A 13,905-nucleotide genomic window follows, 5' to 3' on the forward strand; every position below is an offset into this window, starting at 1 on the left:
CAGATTTTTGGAAGAATAATTGGCAGAATTTCTGTACAGCTTGCAAAAGTGGGAAAATGGAGAATAAGTGGTTAAGGTTGATCTTCTGATTCCAGGCCTTACCCTGCATCTATGATGTAGGGTCTTTTTTTTTTTTTTTTAAACTTTTTAAGATCTCAAATAACAGCTCTACTTCTGATTCATTTCTTTTAATATGTGCTTTCCTATTCAAGAAATGTAAACTGAAATATTAAAAAAAAATCTTGACAATTACAACATCACAGTAATGTAATAGTTCGCTTTCTATGCCTCTACATGGTTTTGCATGCGGTGTATCCAGGCCGACTGCACTGCCAACTAGCTTGCCTATAACTTCATCTCCCTGCTGGATACGCTCAGTTTATTAAACTGCAATGAACCTATACCACCACATATTCAACCTATTCATTTCAAACTCCTCCTCTCTTCCCACCCCCAAATCCATCAGCAATCATTCTCTCATCCTATTTGATTTTGTTCTTCCTAAACTGGTAACAACTGTCTTCTTCATTCACTAACATACATGGTGCCCTTAATCCTCTTTCAAAAAATCTTTCTCCTCTTGATCTCTCAGTTGATCGCATAGATAGTTTTACCGATACCTATAATTCCATCCCTTCTTAGGCTCTTAACAAAATTGCATCCCTAAATTCTCACATCCCCTCCTACTGTTCCAATTTATCCCAGTAAACAGATCATATCCATAAACTCAAGTATACTTGCTGGCACCTGCAAGGTGGTGATGCAAACTGGTTTCAGTTTCCATTGGGATATATGGAAATCCCATCTTATGCTTAACATCGAATGAGTCTCTGCGGGGGGTGGGTGGGCTGGAAATAGAGCTGAAAGCTCTGTCAGATCTAAGTTTTTCATTGAAAGTTAGCCCTAGTTGCTAGTGACTGAAAATTGTTACCCTTCAATAGCTGTTGATCTATGTAAAATAAGTTGATGGTTTCAATCCAGTTGCTATGGAGTTCAATGGAGTGATTATGTTTACAGTACAACTAGAAACTTCGTTGACTGTCTTGACAGAGACCAAAGACCGAAAATGATAAGGAAGCAAAATTACCCTCTTAATCACTAGAGATGGCCTATCCAGAACAGGGTTGAGGTATACCAAGTCACTGTACTGCCATTTTTTGTTCTCCATGGGCACATAAGAAAATTCAGTTTCACTTAAATTCAGAGCCTGTTTTTCAAATCACTGCCACTCTAAGTCTGTCTCAAAACCTTCCTTCACAGAGCACTGAAAGGAATATATCATGATTGTCCTTTCAAAGACTAACAGGCACATAACTCCACTGTTGCCTTTGAAAGCATTTTGTAATATTCTGTTTGAAAGAGATCAGAGTGTTCACTATTTTCTCCTTTTGACTAAAAATTCAACATTTAAAAAAATCTCTAACGTAAAAAAACCCCCACACAAACAAAGAAAACAACCGCCACCCAACCAAACAGTACCTTAGGTGTCATCAGACTCTGATGTATCTTTTCAAGCCTCTGGGCTGAATCAAGTAGAAGTGATCTCATAACTCCAGATGGTAAAAGATTATCAGAAAACTTAAGCACTGTAACCATATACCCATCAGAGACAATAAGGTAGGGTAATCTTGAGTGTGATGTTACAGAAAATCTCTGTCTCATTAGATCACTTTCAGAGGCAGATGAACCAAGAGAATGACTAGAATCTTGAGAGACAGACTGTTGCGGTCTAGCAAATAAAATAAAAATATATCAGAAAAAATAAACAAGCAAATATCATATGTAAAATTATTAAATGAAAATATCAAACATATTTTGTTAAAAATAATTATTTTTGTAATTTATATAATTTTTCTTGAACGGGAAAGTTTAAACAAAAAGTTCACAAATGCAAGATGACAAAATAATGTAAACAATTTAATAATATAACATGACATAATACAGAAGTTAAGCTTAACAGGAAAATGTGAAAATATTAATGGGCCTTTTTAACCTTAATTAGCTACTATTACAGCAAAATATTGACATCTTGAATTTTGGTTTGTAGATCTATCATATAGTAACATATCAATTTATGGTCCTCTATATGGTCCTCTATATAGCTCCAATTCTGCAAAGATTTATGCAAATGCTTAACTTTATACATTATCAGTAGACCCACTGAGACTAATCAGAAGTTAAGTCCCTGATAAATCTTTGCAGGATGGAGTTCTAAATGACTACTAATAAAAATCATGTATGTTAAGTAATGTAGAATATTAATATTTTGTATCTATTTTAAAAATAAACTCCTCAGCCATTCTACAACAATAATTTTTAAATACAACACACAGGACCTAGTCCTGTAGTCCTTACACAGAAAAGATTCCCATTGAAGTCCATGGGCCCTGTACTTGCACATGCATTGTAAGATTGGAGCCATAGGATTTCCAGATTATAAGTGAAACATTTGGTTATTCCCAATTCTTGACAGTTAAAATGTTAGGAAGTTCTCTAAAAATTAAATAGCTGAATGTGTGAATAAACAGTTCTATTACAATTAAAAACAGTCTTTTACATATCATAATATCACCTAGCTCCTACATAGGTTTTCATCAGCTGATCTTAAAGTACTTCAACAAAGGAGATCAGTATCACTATTCCCATCGTACAGATGGAAAAACTGAGCCAGAGAGATGAAGTAACCTGTGCAAGGTCATCCAGTAGTCTAGCAGCAGAGTCTGGAATAGAACCCAGGTGTACTCTACTCAGTAGGACACTCTGCCTCCCCTATATAAAAGATTAAATTCTGATTTTTAAATCAGTCAACGAAAGTGTGCACTGCAATATAATTTGCAAATATGTAACTTCAAATTCTTTTAAGTTATTGGCCAGCAATTTTTTTTCTACATCCATATGCAGAAAGTTACAAGAATGCCTGAAACTTAATTGCTAGTACAGATGTTTTTAAAGCCAGTAGCAAAATACTAACGGATTTAGCATAGGGAGCTAAGCATAGTAATGTGGTGGATTAATGTGCTATCTTTTCATCTGTGGAGATGTGGGTTCAAAGTTAAAGTCACAAGAAAAAAGGAGTTTGTTGGTTTGAAAAGAATAACTAAAAATGCTTCACATCCTGCCACAACAGAGATACTGCTCAAATAATGACAAAAACTGGAATAACACAGTTCATCTGTCTTAGATATGATGATGGCAGGCACTTTAGAAACACTATCCATAGATTAATGTAGAAAAGGATTTAAATGCACTAGCAGAGCAGTGTGTGACAATACCTCACTATAATCCATCAGTGCTAACAGTCAGGAGCTTTCATTAAATTAATCAGATTCACAGAAAAAGTATTTTAAAGATTCTTATATGCATTGACATTTTGTAAGTACCTGTAACTTGTAATTAAGTTTAAATAAAATTGTATATTGCACATGTGTGATTTCTTGTTATAACACATTAGAAGTGCCTTTTGTTCATTTTCAAGAAGCAATTTTCAATAGTGATACACACTACTGAACACAAATTCATGCACAACTGCACTTCTGATATGAGTGAGAAACTGCACGTGAAAAATAAGGTTCTGAGCTTGCAAAAGGCTGTTTAAATATAACTAGCTGCTTTGTTTAGATATCCTACTTTCCCATACAATTGCTATAATTTCATATTCAATCTTGAAACTCTCACAACTTGAAAGTTACAGTAAATTAAATTCTTCAGCCATCAAAGTTATCCTTGCATTAAAAATTAATCCAAGTTTTTAACATTTACAAAAAGTGCATTTCTTCCATCACGATAAAACAACAGGTTTTAGGTAATGTTAATCTCTGAAATATCTAAAAATTTAACCAGTCCTAAAAGTCACAAATAATTTATACTTACAGTGCCACAATGTCAATTTTTCAGCAGGACAAAGCCATTATAAGAAATAGAAGAGAACTATGAATGAGAAACAGATATTGAGAAAAAAAAGAAACCAAAAGACTTAATTTGAAAGATGAAATGTACTTTAAATAGTAGAAAACATGTAAGAAAGGAAGATATAATCAAATGATAAAGAAAAAAAATTTAAACTTTCAGGTTGTCTCACCTGTATGTTATTAGTGGATGAAAGGGAATAAACTCTGCTGGTCCAAATTCTATAGAGCAACCAGAAGTAACCAAGGTCAGCAATTCACCCATACAAGTCAATAATATCAAGGAGCCACGTTTTAACATGCAAGCCAGAAAGAGACTATCAGGAGTCCAGCTCATGTCACCTACCCAGTATGACCTAACAAAGACAGAAAAAATTAATAGCTTTAGAAGTCTACTTTCATATCAAATCAAGGCATCAATGATTTTACTTCTTAGAATAAATTCTACTCTTCAGATACTGACCTGACAAATTTGGATGGAACCATATGATTCTTGCTACTACAACCTTTAAGGCTACCAGAAACTGTAACAAAATTCAATGTATTTATAAACAAAATCTGAGTTGCCTGTGTAAAAAAAAAAAAAAAAGCACAAAAAAAATTAATGGACCATAATAAAGACTTTTAATACCAAGTTATGCCTTAGATTTGTTGTACTGAAAACATTACTACATGCAGAAATCTTGTCTGCATTACCACATGCAGAAATAATAAGTCATGCTTATTAATATTCAAAGTACATTTTTACCTTTGAAACTTTGCAAATCATAAATTGATTTAAATTATGTCTTTATATTGGCATATAATATCCTCAATATTCATTAAACAGAGAGGTTAATCATAGGCCGAGATGGTAGCGCAGCCCTATACTTAGGCTGCCTAAATTTTCTATTTCAAGACCTTGTTTTCCGTTGCTTGTAAGTCTGGCAAAGTTTAATCATTTGGGTTGAAATCATCTGGTATCTGCCTCAGACTGAATTTTTCTGGAAAGTTTCAGATAAAACAATACAGCCACATCCAGGAAAAATATTTGAGAATCTTTTCCCAACAATAAAAAATTCTCATATTCAAAAGCTCTAGCACACCAACCTCTGTAGCAAGGTTTTGAAATTTGGCAACAGCTTGCCTGTGTGTCATGATGTGCCTTTTACTATTCCCATGAAAAAGTACTTAAATTTGGCCAAATTAGAAGCCTTTAAAAATCTCATTTTCAGCACTGATTTGTTAGAGTTTGGCAGCTAAGTTCTCCAAAGATTCCACCTGAATTGAGCATGTTCCGTCCCAGGGCTACAGGGGCTGAGCTGGACTTCCCTCTAATTGCTGCTCCCAGGTGCTGCAGGTCTCTCTGGTTCCACACACCAAAACTAAGAGCAGGGAGACAGTCTCTCCCTATTGGCTCCCATGCGCAACGAAAAAGGAAGACTGACTTGAATTGAGAGGAATGGATGGTGGGAGGCTTGGACTTAAACAAGGAAGCAAGGTGGAGGGAAAAGACAGGACTGAAACAGGAACAGGCTGGAAGGAATAAAGGAACAATGGATGACGCTTGGAAGGCAACAGGGACAGAAGAGTCTGACCAACACAGCACACTCCCCTCAAGAACTTGGAATGGAAGGAGTGGTTCCTTAAATCAGAATAATTCAGTTCTTCGCAATGGTTTGTCCCTTTCAGTGCTCCACTGTAGGATGTGTGCGCATGCGTGTGCTCTCAAATGGAGAATGCAAAGAGGTGTCCACGGGCTCATGGCTGTGTAGAACAGCAACTCATGCCTCCAAACAAAGGCATGCAGGGAGCCACGGCCTGCCACCACTCAGTTCCTTCTCAACCATGGAGTAGAGTCTCCACAGCCAAGTGTAAAGAGGTTAGAAGCACCCACAGAAACAAAACATTTCAAAGAACTCAAGTTACTGTAAGGTAAGTAATCTCAACTCCTTCTTCAAGTACAGTACAGACCCATTTATGCGTGAATCCGCTTAACACGTGGTAGCACCATGCCTCCCAGTGCTACCATTTAACATACGAGACTCGTTAACATGCGGTACAGGAACTTGCTATGTAGTGCTACAGATTTGCTCACTAACTCACTGACACAGAAATCGACAGGAAGTGCAGAGCGGAAACATGCTGTACGTCTTTACCGCCGATGGGGGGGGGGGGGAGGGGGAGGAAGCAATGTTAAACAGTCCTTTGCTGCAGCAGCGCTGTGCCACCAACGGGGGGATGAGGGGGTGGAGGTGGGCAGAAAAGTTAAAGCGCTGCTGCAGCAAAGGACCCTGCAGCGCTTTACGGTCCGTGCCCCTTCCCCCCCGTCCCCCTTGGCCACCAATGGGCGGGGGGGGGGAGCAAAGGGAGCAGATGCCCCGGGGCTGGCGATTTAAAAGAGCCCAACGCTCCAGACACTGCTACCGCAGCAGTGGTGTTCGGAGCCCTGGGCCCTTCAAATCGCCATGGGAACCCCAGGCGGCACGGACCAGGTGGCCTAGAAGGGATGGCTGGGGAAAGCTGACCCCTAGCCCCGCCTCTTCTGCTCGAGGCCCAACCCCTTCCAGGGGCCAGATCTACCCCCGCCCCATACCAGTAAGTGTCCTGAGTTACTTTCACCCTTATGTAGTAATAATAATGTTTTTATTAAATTACACATTTGAATTTACATTCTTGCAAAGCACCGTTAACAGATAGGCCTGCAGTATTTGGAACGCTGTGAATACGTACGTAATCTTAGATAATTATACATTTATAGGTAGATATCTCAGCATGGCCCTCTTAACCCGCTGTCCGTTAACACACGTTCGTGATGGCTTGACTCCCGACATCCGTACGTAAATGGGTCTGCACTGGATGACTCTATGGATACTCCATTACACGAGACTCCCAACCAGTAACTCAGTGAGAAGGTAGCAGATTTTCCAGGCTTGTCCTGTCAATATAGGTGAGGGCCCTTCTGATGTCTAGTGTATGCAGGCTGGTCTCTCTGAAGACATGAGGTTTTGGGTATAACACTGTCAGACGAATCTCTTGATTAATGTGTAAAAGTACACCCACGAAAGCTCATGCTCCAATACGTCTGTTAGTCTATAAAGTGCCACAGGATTCTTTGCTGCTTTTACAGATCCAGACTAACACGGCTACCCCTCTGATACTTGATTAATGTGGTGTTCCAAAGAGACCTTTTGGAGAAAGTGAGGATGAGGATGCAGTATAACTTTTATTTATAGAAGGTAGTATATGGCAGGTCAGCCATAAAAGCACCGAGCCCTCCCTCTATCTAGCTGAAGTGATGGCTATGAGGAACAAAGTCTTAGGTGAGAAGTGAAAGTGAGAACAGGTGGCCATTGGTTCAAAGGGAGGTTTCTTCAGGGCATTGAGAACCAAATTTAGGTTTCACTAGGGGCCGGCTTCCATACAGGCAGAAACAAGAAGTGCAAGTCCTTGACATCAGGACATCTCATGAGTTGCGGCCATATCTTCCATTGGAACAGAAAAAGCGACATGTTTGGACTGACAGAGGTCTGCTTTTATGAGACCACAGATTTGACAAATGCGGTGGAAGGCAGAATTGTTGAGCTACTGTTCATGGTCCCAAAGAAAGCATGTGCTTAGGGAATCTGCACCTGTATTCTGGAGGCCTAGGAGAAAGAAATCTCAGTCTATCTGATGAGAGATGCACCAGTCCCATAGCCTTAGCAACTATGCGCAAAAGGACATAGATCTTGCTCTGTCCTGTTGGTTGACAGAATATATTGTTGCCCTGTTGTCCAGTGATGGAGTGACCCTATATGGGTGAACGAAACATTAGCAAGCACAATGAACTGCTCTCAGCTCCAGAATGCGGATGTGATGTGGACTGTGACCTCTTGTGCAGATCACCTGCTCTGGGCTGTGGCCCTTGGAGGTGAGTTCTTGGAGTAGGGGATGTGAGAATGGGGTTCCCACACATACCTTCCAACACCATCACCTGAGAGAGTTCAGAACTTACTGAGGTACTGTGGAAAAACCATATCTGCTTGGAGCATATATAGACTTTAGCCACGTCTGAAAGCATCTAAGGTGCAGCCTTGCCTGAAGTGTGATGAACGCTGAGTCTGTCATGTGGCCCACAAGGTGTAGGCAGGTCCCTGCAGTTGTTTGCAGGCTGTGTTTCTGGAAGGGTGGATAGCTATATGAAATTAGGCATCCTTGAGGTCAAGGGTGACAAACCAATCTCCCAGATCTAGAGATGGAATTATAGTGGCTAGTGTCACCATCCTGTAGAGCTGGAAAAGGACACAGGTGTTCAGGTTTCTTAGGTTGAGGATCAATCTCCAATCTCCACCAATTTTGGGAAGGTGGAAATAGTTGGAATAGAATTCCCTTCCGACGAACTCTGGGGGAAATGGCTTGATTGCCCCCAAGAGTACGAGAGACTGGACCTCTTGTTTCAAGAGATCTTCATCAGTGAAAGAAGATGGAATACCCCACACTGATCGCCTCTCAAATCCATCTTTCTAAGGTAATCTGTTCCACGGCAGAGAGGAAGTGTGATACCTGATCTCCAAAAGGGGGCTGGATAGAATTGTTCAGCACAGGATCTGGGAAGGTAAGTAGATTGAGGCCCTTGTCGAGGACATAAGAACAGTTTCTTAGAGGGAGGTGTAGATAAAGTTGCTGTAGAAGAGGGTAGGGTCCCCTTTCCTGGGGTCTTTATTTCCTCTGAAAGTCCAAAGGTCTGTGAAGGCTGTGGCTAGGGATCTAGAAGCCATGTCCGTAGAATCTAGGGTACCTTGGAGGGAGGCTTTAGCTAGCAATTTCTCCTCCAAAATGAGAGCATGAAATTGTTCCCTCTGGTCCTGTGGCAGATGTTCAACAAAATGAATGAACTTAGAATATGGTTAGAGTCATACTTCACCAACAGGGCTTGGTAGTTTGCCACATGGAACTTGTGGGCCATCAAGGAGTAGTTCTTCCCAGGAGGACTCCTTTATCATAAAGATATGGCATGGGATGCATCCACCACCAGGGAATTGGGAGAGGGGTCGGAAAATTCCATTCCTGTGTCCAGAATATAGTACTTGTACCAGCTTGCTTGCAGGTGGGCTGGATAGTGGCAAGTGTTTGCCAGACTGTGTGACCAGGCAATAACAGAGCCTTATTTATTGGGATGTCAATCTTTCCCTGAGAGGTAATATTTAAAATGTCTAGCAAGGAGTGTTGAGACTGTTGGACCTCTTCTAATGGAATCTGGAGGGATTCTGCCAGGCATTTCATGCGGTATTGATAGGTCCAAAAGACATCCGAGTGAAAAGGGTTGTGGAGGTATTACAGCCTCATCTGGGGATGAAGAGAACTTAGCTAATGTGGGTCAGATTCTCTTCATCTTGGGGTCCTACGGCTCTTGCATGTCTCCTGGTGCTGATGGGACATAAGGTACCAGACAGCGATAATGCGGTGCCAGCTGGTGAGCCTGTGGTACTGAAGGTTGGCCAGTCAGTGTCTGTGAAGGATGTGCTACCAGAACCTTTCTGGTTGGAACCCTATAAAATTGTTCAGCAAAGTGATGGAAGGAATTCCAGTAAGTCCAGTAAGGGGACAGATAAGAAAAGGGTCCCCAGGGAGAGTCATAATTAGCAGCTCTAGGTCATCTGGTGTGGTCTGAAAGAGCTTCTTCCAAATACTTGTTCAGCAGAGTGTGATGGTAAAGTGGGGGAAAGAGCCTGTAGTGAGAACGGAGTCTGAAGAATTATCATCCCCTGGGCTGAAGTGGGAAGCCTCAAAACAATCGCCGGTATCGCAGCCTGGAGGTTCGACCAAGGTTCAATCCACCTGGGCATTTCCAGGGAAGGGGCACTGGTAGAGGATTGTAGCAGGGGAGATTCTGGTATCTCTAGTATAAACAGGTTTTCCAGAGAAAGAAATCTGGAAGATGCTAGAAGACTATGGCATTCAGAAGACTGAGTCAGTACCAAGGTTTGAAGGTGCAGGGATGGTAAGCATGGTACCCGCAAGGCTTGTGGAAGAGTTCCTCTGACCTCAGAGTCCTGTTGTAAGGGAAATGATGGTACCAAGGCATGGGAGGGCTGTGCATCTCTCAGTGCCTGGATATGTCAATTGGTAATGAGATAGGCTGCTCCCTGTGTTGTCTGCTAGAAAACTTGTCTGCATGCTGTGATATTGGTGGCTTGCTACTGGATTCAGAAGAAGTCTCAGCAGTACCCCAGGAGGACATGAGATATAGTTAGTGTGGAATTTATGGGGTGACCTACTCCTCTTTGGCTTTCTAGAAGGAGAAAGGACGCGGCTTCTTCTACTTAGAAGGTGCTGCTGCCACCACAGTGGGCTTGGTTGAGGCTGAGGCTGATGTACTGCTGGGGCTAATGAACACTCCATTAGATGGAGCTTCAGTCTAGCCTCTGTCTTCCAAAGCCTTGCTTTTAGATCCCATACAGACCATGCACTTAGACTGGATGTGAGTGTCTCTGTGGCCATGGAGACAATGCAAAAACCCATCACTATGGGGGAAAAGACCTGTAGCAGGTCTGGCAGGGCTTAAACCCCAGAGTCTTAAGAATAACCTGGAGAACTGGTGAACCAAATAAGGAAAAAAACAGTGAAGTAACCCCCCTTATAAAACACAAGTGTATAAAACTAAATAAATAAAATAACCAAGAAAATAAAGAAAACCTTAAGAATAAATAGTATATTAAGAAAGGGAGAAAGCTGAAAAAATCAATGAACATGCAATCACTGTCTCAAGCTGCAGGCTGTTAAGAAACTGAATGGCAACAGGCCCACACCTCTCTCTGTGCCCTCACTTGGAGGCACAAGAGGCTGCTCTGTACAGGTGCAGGCCTGTGGACAGCTGCATTCTCCAGTTGAGAGTGCACAGGCACGCGTTCATCCTATGGTGGAGTATCCATAGAAACATATACTCAAAAAAGGAACCAATATTCCTGAGTCTCACCATTCCTCTGCTGTCTACAAATATCTGTGAAACTCACTGGTATCTGACGAAGTGGACTTTAGCCCACGAAAGCTTATGCTCAAATAAATTTGTTAGTCTCTAAGGTGCCATAAGTACTCCTCGTTCTTTTTGCTGATACAGACTAACACAGCTACCATTCTGAAACCTGTCACTGGCAGAGTGTGTGTTTCCTTCCACTCTAGTGGTTGCTGCACATAGAGAATGACAACATACTACTGGTGTCAATTATTCTGCTAAGTTAAGTGTCAGAGACTATGATTTGGCTCTAAAAGGATCCAACCCTGCTGATGACCCATGCAGGTGTCAATATGTTTCCACATACTCTATTTTTTCAATTTGTTGGTTTTTCTTCAAATATGTAGGACCTTACACACACACAAAAATACATTAAAAGAATGTTAATATTGCAAAGTCAAGCACACAAAAGTTAGGAAATGCCAAAATTAAGAGTGCCTGTACAAACTTAATTAAGTCCCTTTGTGCATATTAATTATCACATTCTTTAATTGCATACTATTTATTTCTACACGATCCCTGCCTCATCAGTGCACCCATTGGTCAAAGAAGATAAAACAAAATACTAAACAGCTGTTCATTCAGTGAGCTCTGTCCGTTCTGTGCACTGAATGTGGCAGGGATTGTGTAGGAAAAATAGTATGTGATCATACACACAAGGAAACAAAATTAAGGCTATGGGGCAACCTTAATTCTGGCATTTCCTAATTTTTGAGTGCCTGGCATTTTTTAAATGTAGTTTGTGTGCAGCAATATGAACATGCATAAAAGAGACCATTGCTAATGACTGCTCTCTGGATCCTGTTTGTGAAGAGTGATTTGAACATTGCAGTGTTGCAAGGTGCACTCCAGCTATGTCACGTGAGCTAGCCAACACTACTTATGGTTCAATGCATGGAAAGCTGCAGAGAGGTCAGGCAGAATTATCACTGAGATGTGTCCTCTATCCATTGGCATGAGGAGCTAATGAGAAGTTACTGAATTGTAACTGGAGGCTCATCAAGTTGTATGGTCCCAATCTGTATTCCACTGTGGGGAGCTATGCATACACACCATGTGCCCAGAGCTGAAAAATATGAAAGCAGTGTTCACTGGTTCACACATGCACTCTGGCACATCTTAAGGGCATGGCCTCTCTACCACATGGACGGAGGGACAGCCACAACCGTCTCCTGGTGGACAGAGCCAGGACACCTATGCCTGCCCCGCTGGAAGCAGAGAGGTGGAACCAGAACTGGAAATATAGAAGGCAGGCACTGGAACCTGTCCTTGGGAAGATGCGGTTTTTTGGTGACAGAATTCAAGGTGGTCTCAATGAAGTCAAAATTATGTGGGGGTGAGAACAGATTTTTCAGAGTTTACTCTGACTCCCAGTGAAGAGAGGAGGTGCAACATCATAAGAGTTGATGCACAGGCTTCCTGGTGGCAAGAAGAAAGTCGGCAAGATAGTGGAAGACAATGAGATCATGACTTCTGATGTGAGTTGCTATTACTACTAATAATATCTTGATCAATACTCTGAGAACGACAGATATTCCAACATGATCTTGAGAAAACTGAACTTGTGAATGAAGCAGTTGAGATGGTGGAGGTTGAGGATAGGTCTCCAACTGCCTCTCTTTTTGAGTAACAGGAAGTAAGGAGAGGAAAAATCCACTCGCTTGGTATTAAGCAGGGAAAAATTCTATCAATCCTCACTACAATAGGGAGTTTGCCTTGTTTGAAAATATTCTCATGAAAGTGGTCCCTGAACAAGAGTAGAGAGGGTTTTTTGGAGGAGATAGGGATGCAAACTACCATTTAGCCAGACTGGATGATGTTCAGCCCCCACTTGTCCATTGTTATTGCACTTCAGGTGTTGAAAAGAGTGCTAAACAACCCCCAGACAGTGTGTAGGGGTCAGGAACTGTTGGGCTTAGTGTTTTGCGGCTCTCAAGCACTCATCAAAAATAACATCAAGGCAGGGGCTGAGATGGAGATACATAGCCTGTTGGAGAGGGTGTGGGGAAACAGGTCATTTGAACTTTATGTCTCTTGTGAGGCGGTTCATAGGATCTCTGATGGAAAAAACTACTGAGCAATATGTCCAAGAGAATAAATCTAAAATAGATCTATAAAACACTAAAACTGTAGCCTATAAAAACTGTATGACTGTTAAAACTATTTACAAAACTAAAACTAATTCTTATTTTGTAGGACAAAGCTGAAGCTATGGACACTGGTGGTTCTGAAAACGAGTACGTGGTGGTGAGAAGGAAATAGAGAGGTGGTCTGCCTGCCCTTTATCCTGTCAGATGGAGACATGAGGTGAGTCAGGTCCCACACGCAGACCAACAGTCGCTTTTCAAATTCACCAGCTGCGCGCATACGGTGCACATGCATAACCTCCCACAGTGGAATACAACACGGACCATTACCCAAAGAACCTTTCACGCCAGGGCTGTGTCTATTCTGTGCTTCAGGCTGTAGCCTGACTGTGAAGCATTCAGGATAACAGCAGATGCAACATGTTGCTTGAGCTTAGATGTCACTGCTTTCTCAATGACTTTCCCTAGTAATGGGAGGTCAGATATAGTGTATTAGTGGGAGAGAATTTCTATATCAAGTTTTGATGTTTTGAGAATCAAGCAGATGATCCATCTTCCTGAGAGCCACGCTTTTCTGAAGAACTTCCTAGCTATAAATATGGTTATGATTAAATAGAAAGCCTATCTGAGAGGCAAGTTTAAAATAATTTAATAAGGTCACTTTTAACAAATTGTATTCTATTTGCAAGATTAGCTTTAGTGATCTACTTTCTAACAGTCATACCTTTGGATCATTTTGATTAACGGCTACTGCCAGTAAAAGTCCATCCCTTGAAAATGCAGTAAGCAAAGCTCCTCTCGACTTTACTGACACACACACCGGAACCAGAGTGAGCAGGGAACATGCTTGCTGTGCCCAGTGGATATGATAAGGTAAAGAACTGTATAAAAAAAAATTGTATTAAATGAGAAATAATGGTGCATAAACAAACTAGGGAAA

At 41.2% G+C, this 13,905-nt stretch overlaps 1 protein-coding gene across 5 annotated transcripts in view; it reads right to left on the bottom strand.

The window, feature by feature from the left end:
- Nucleotides 1-13,905, bottom strand: part of CPLANE1 (ciliogenesis and planar polarity effector complex subunit 1) — a 181,764-nt gene that overhangs the window by 128,530 nt on the left and 39,329 nt on the right. For 3 of the 5 annotated variants that reach the window (XM_050943762.1, XM_050943758.1, XM_050943759.1), the window contains exons 7-10: nt 13,690-13,846; nt 4,369-4,472; nt 4,079-4,261; nt 1,480-1,729 (exon numbers count right to left, since the gene is read on the bottom strand). In XM_050943762.1, coding sequence (XP_050799719.1) covers nt 1,480-1,729; nt 4,079-4,261; nt 4,369-4,472; nt 13,690-13,846 — 694 coding nt within the window. Of the gene's footprint in view, nt 1-1,479; nt 1,730-4,078; nt 4,262-4,368; nt 4,473-13,689; nt 13,847-13,905 lie in introns of those variants that run through there. The other 2 variants (XM_050943760.1, XM_050943761.1) reach the window with 2 other exon arrangements.

This window comes from Gopherus flavomarginatus, chromosome 3 (genome assembly GCF_025201925.1).
Source record: "Gopherus flavomarginatus isolate rGopFla2 chromosome 3, rGopFla2.mat.asm, whole genome shotgun sequence".
Lineage (NCBI taxonomy): Eukaryota > Metazoa > Chordata > Testudines > Testudinidae > Gopherus > Gopherus flavomarginatus.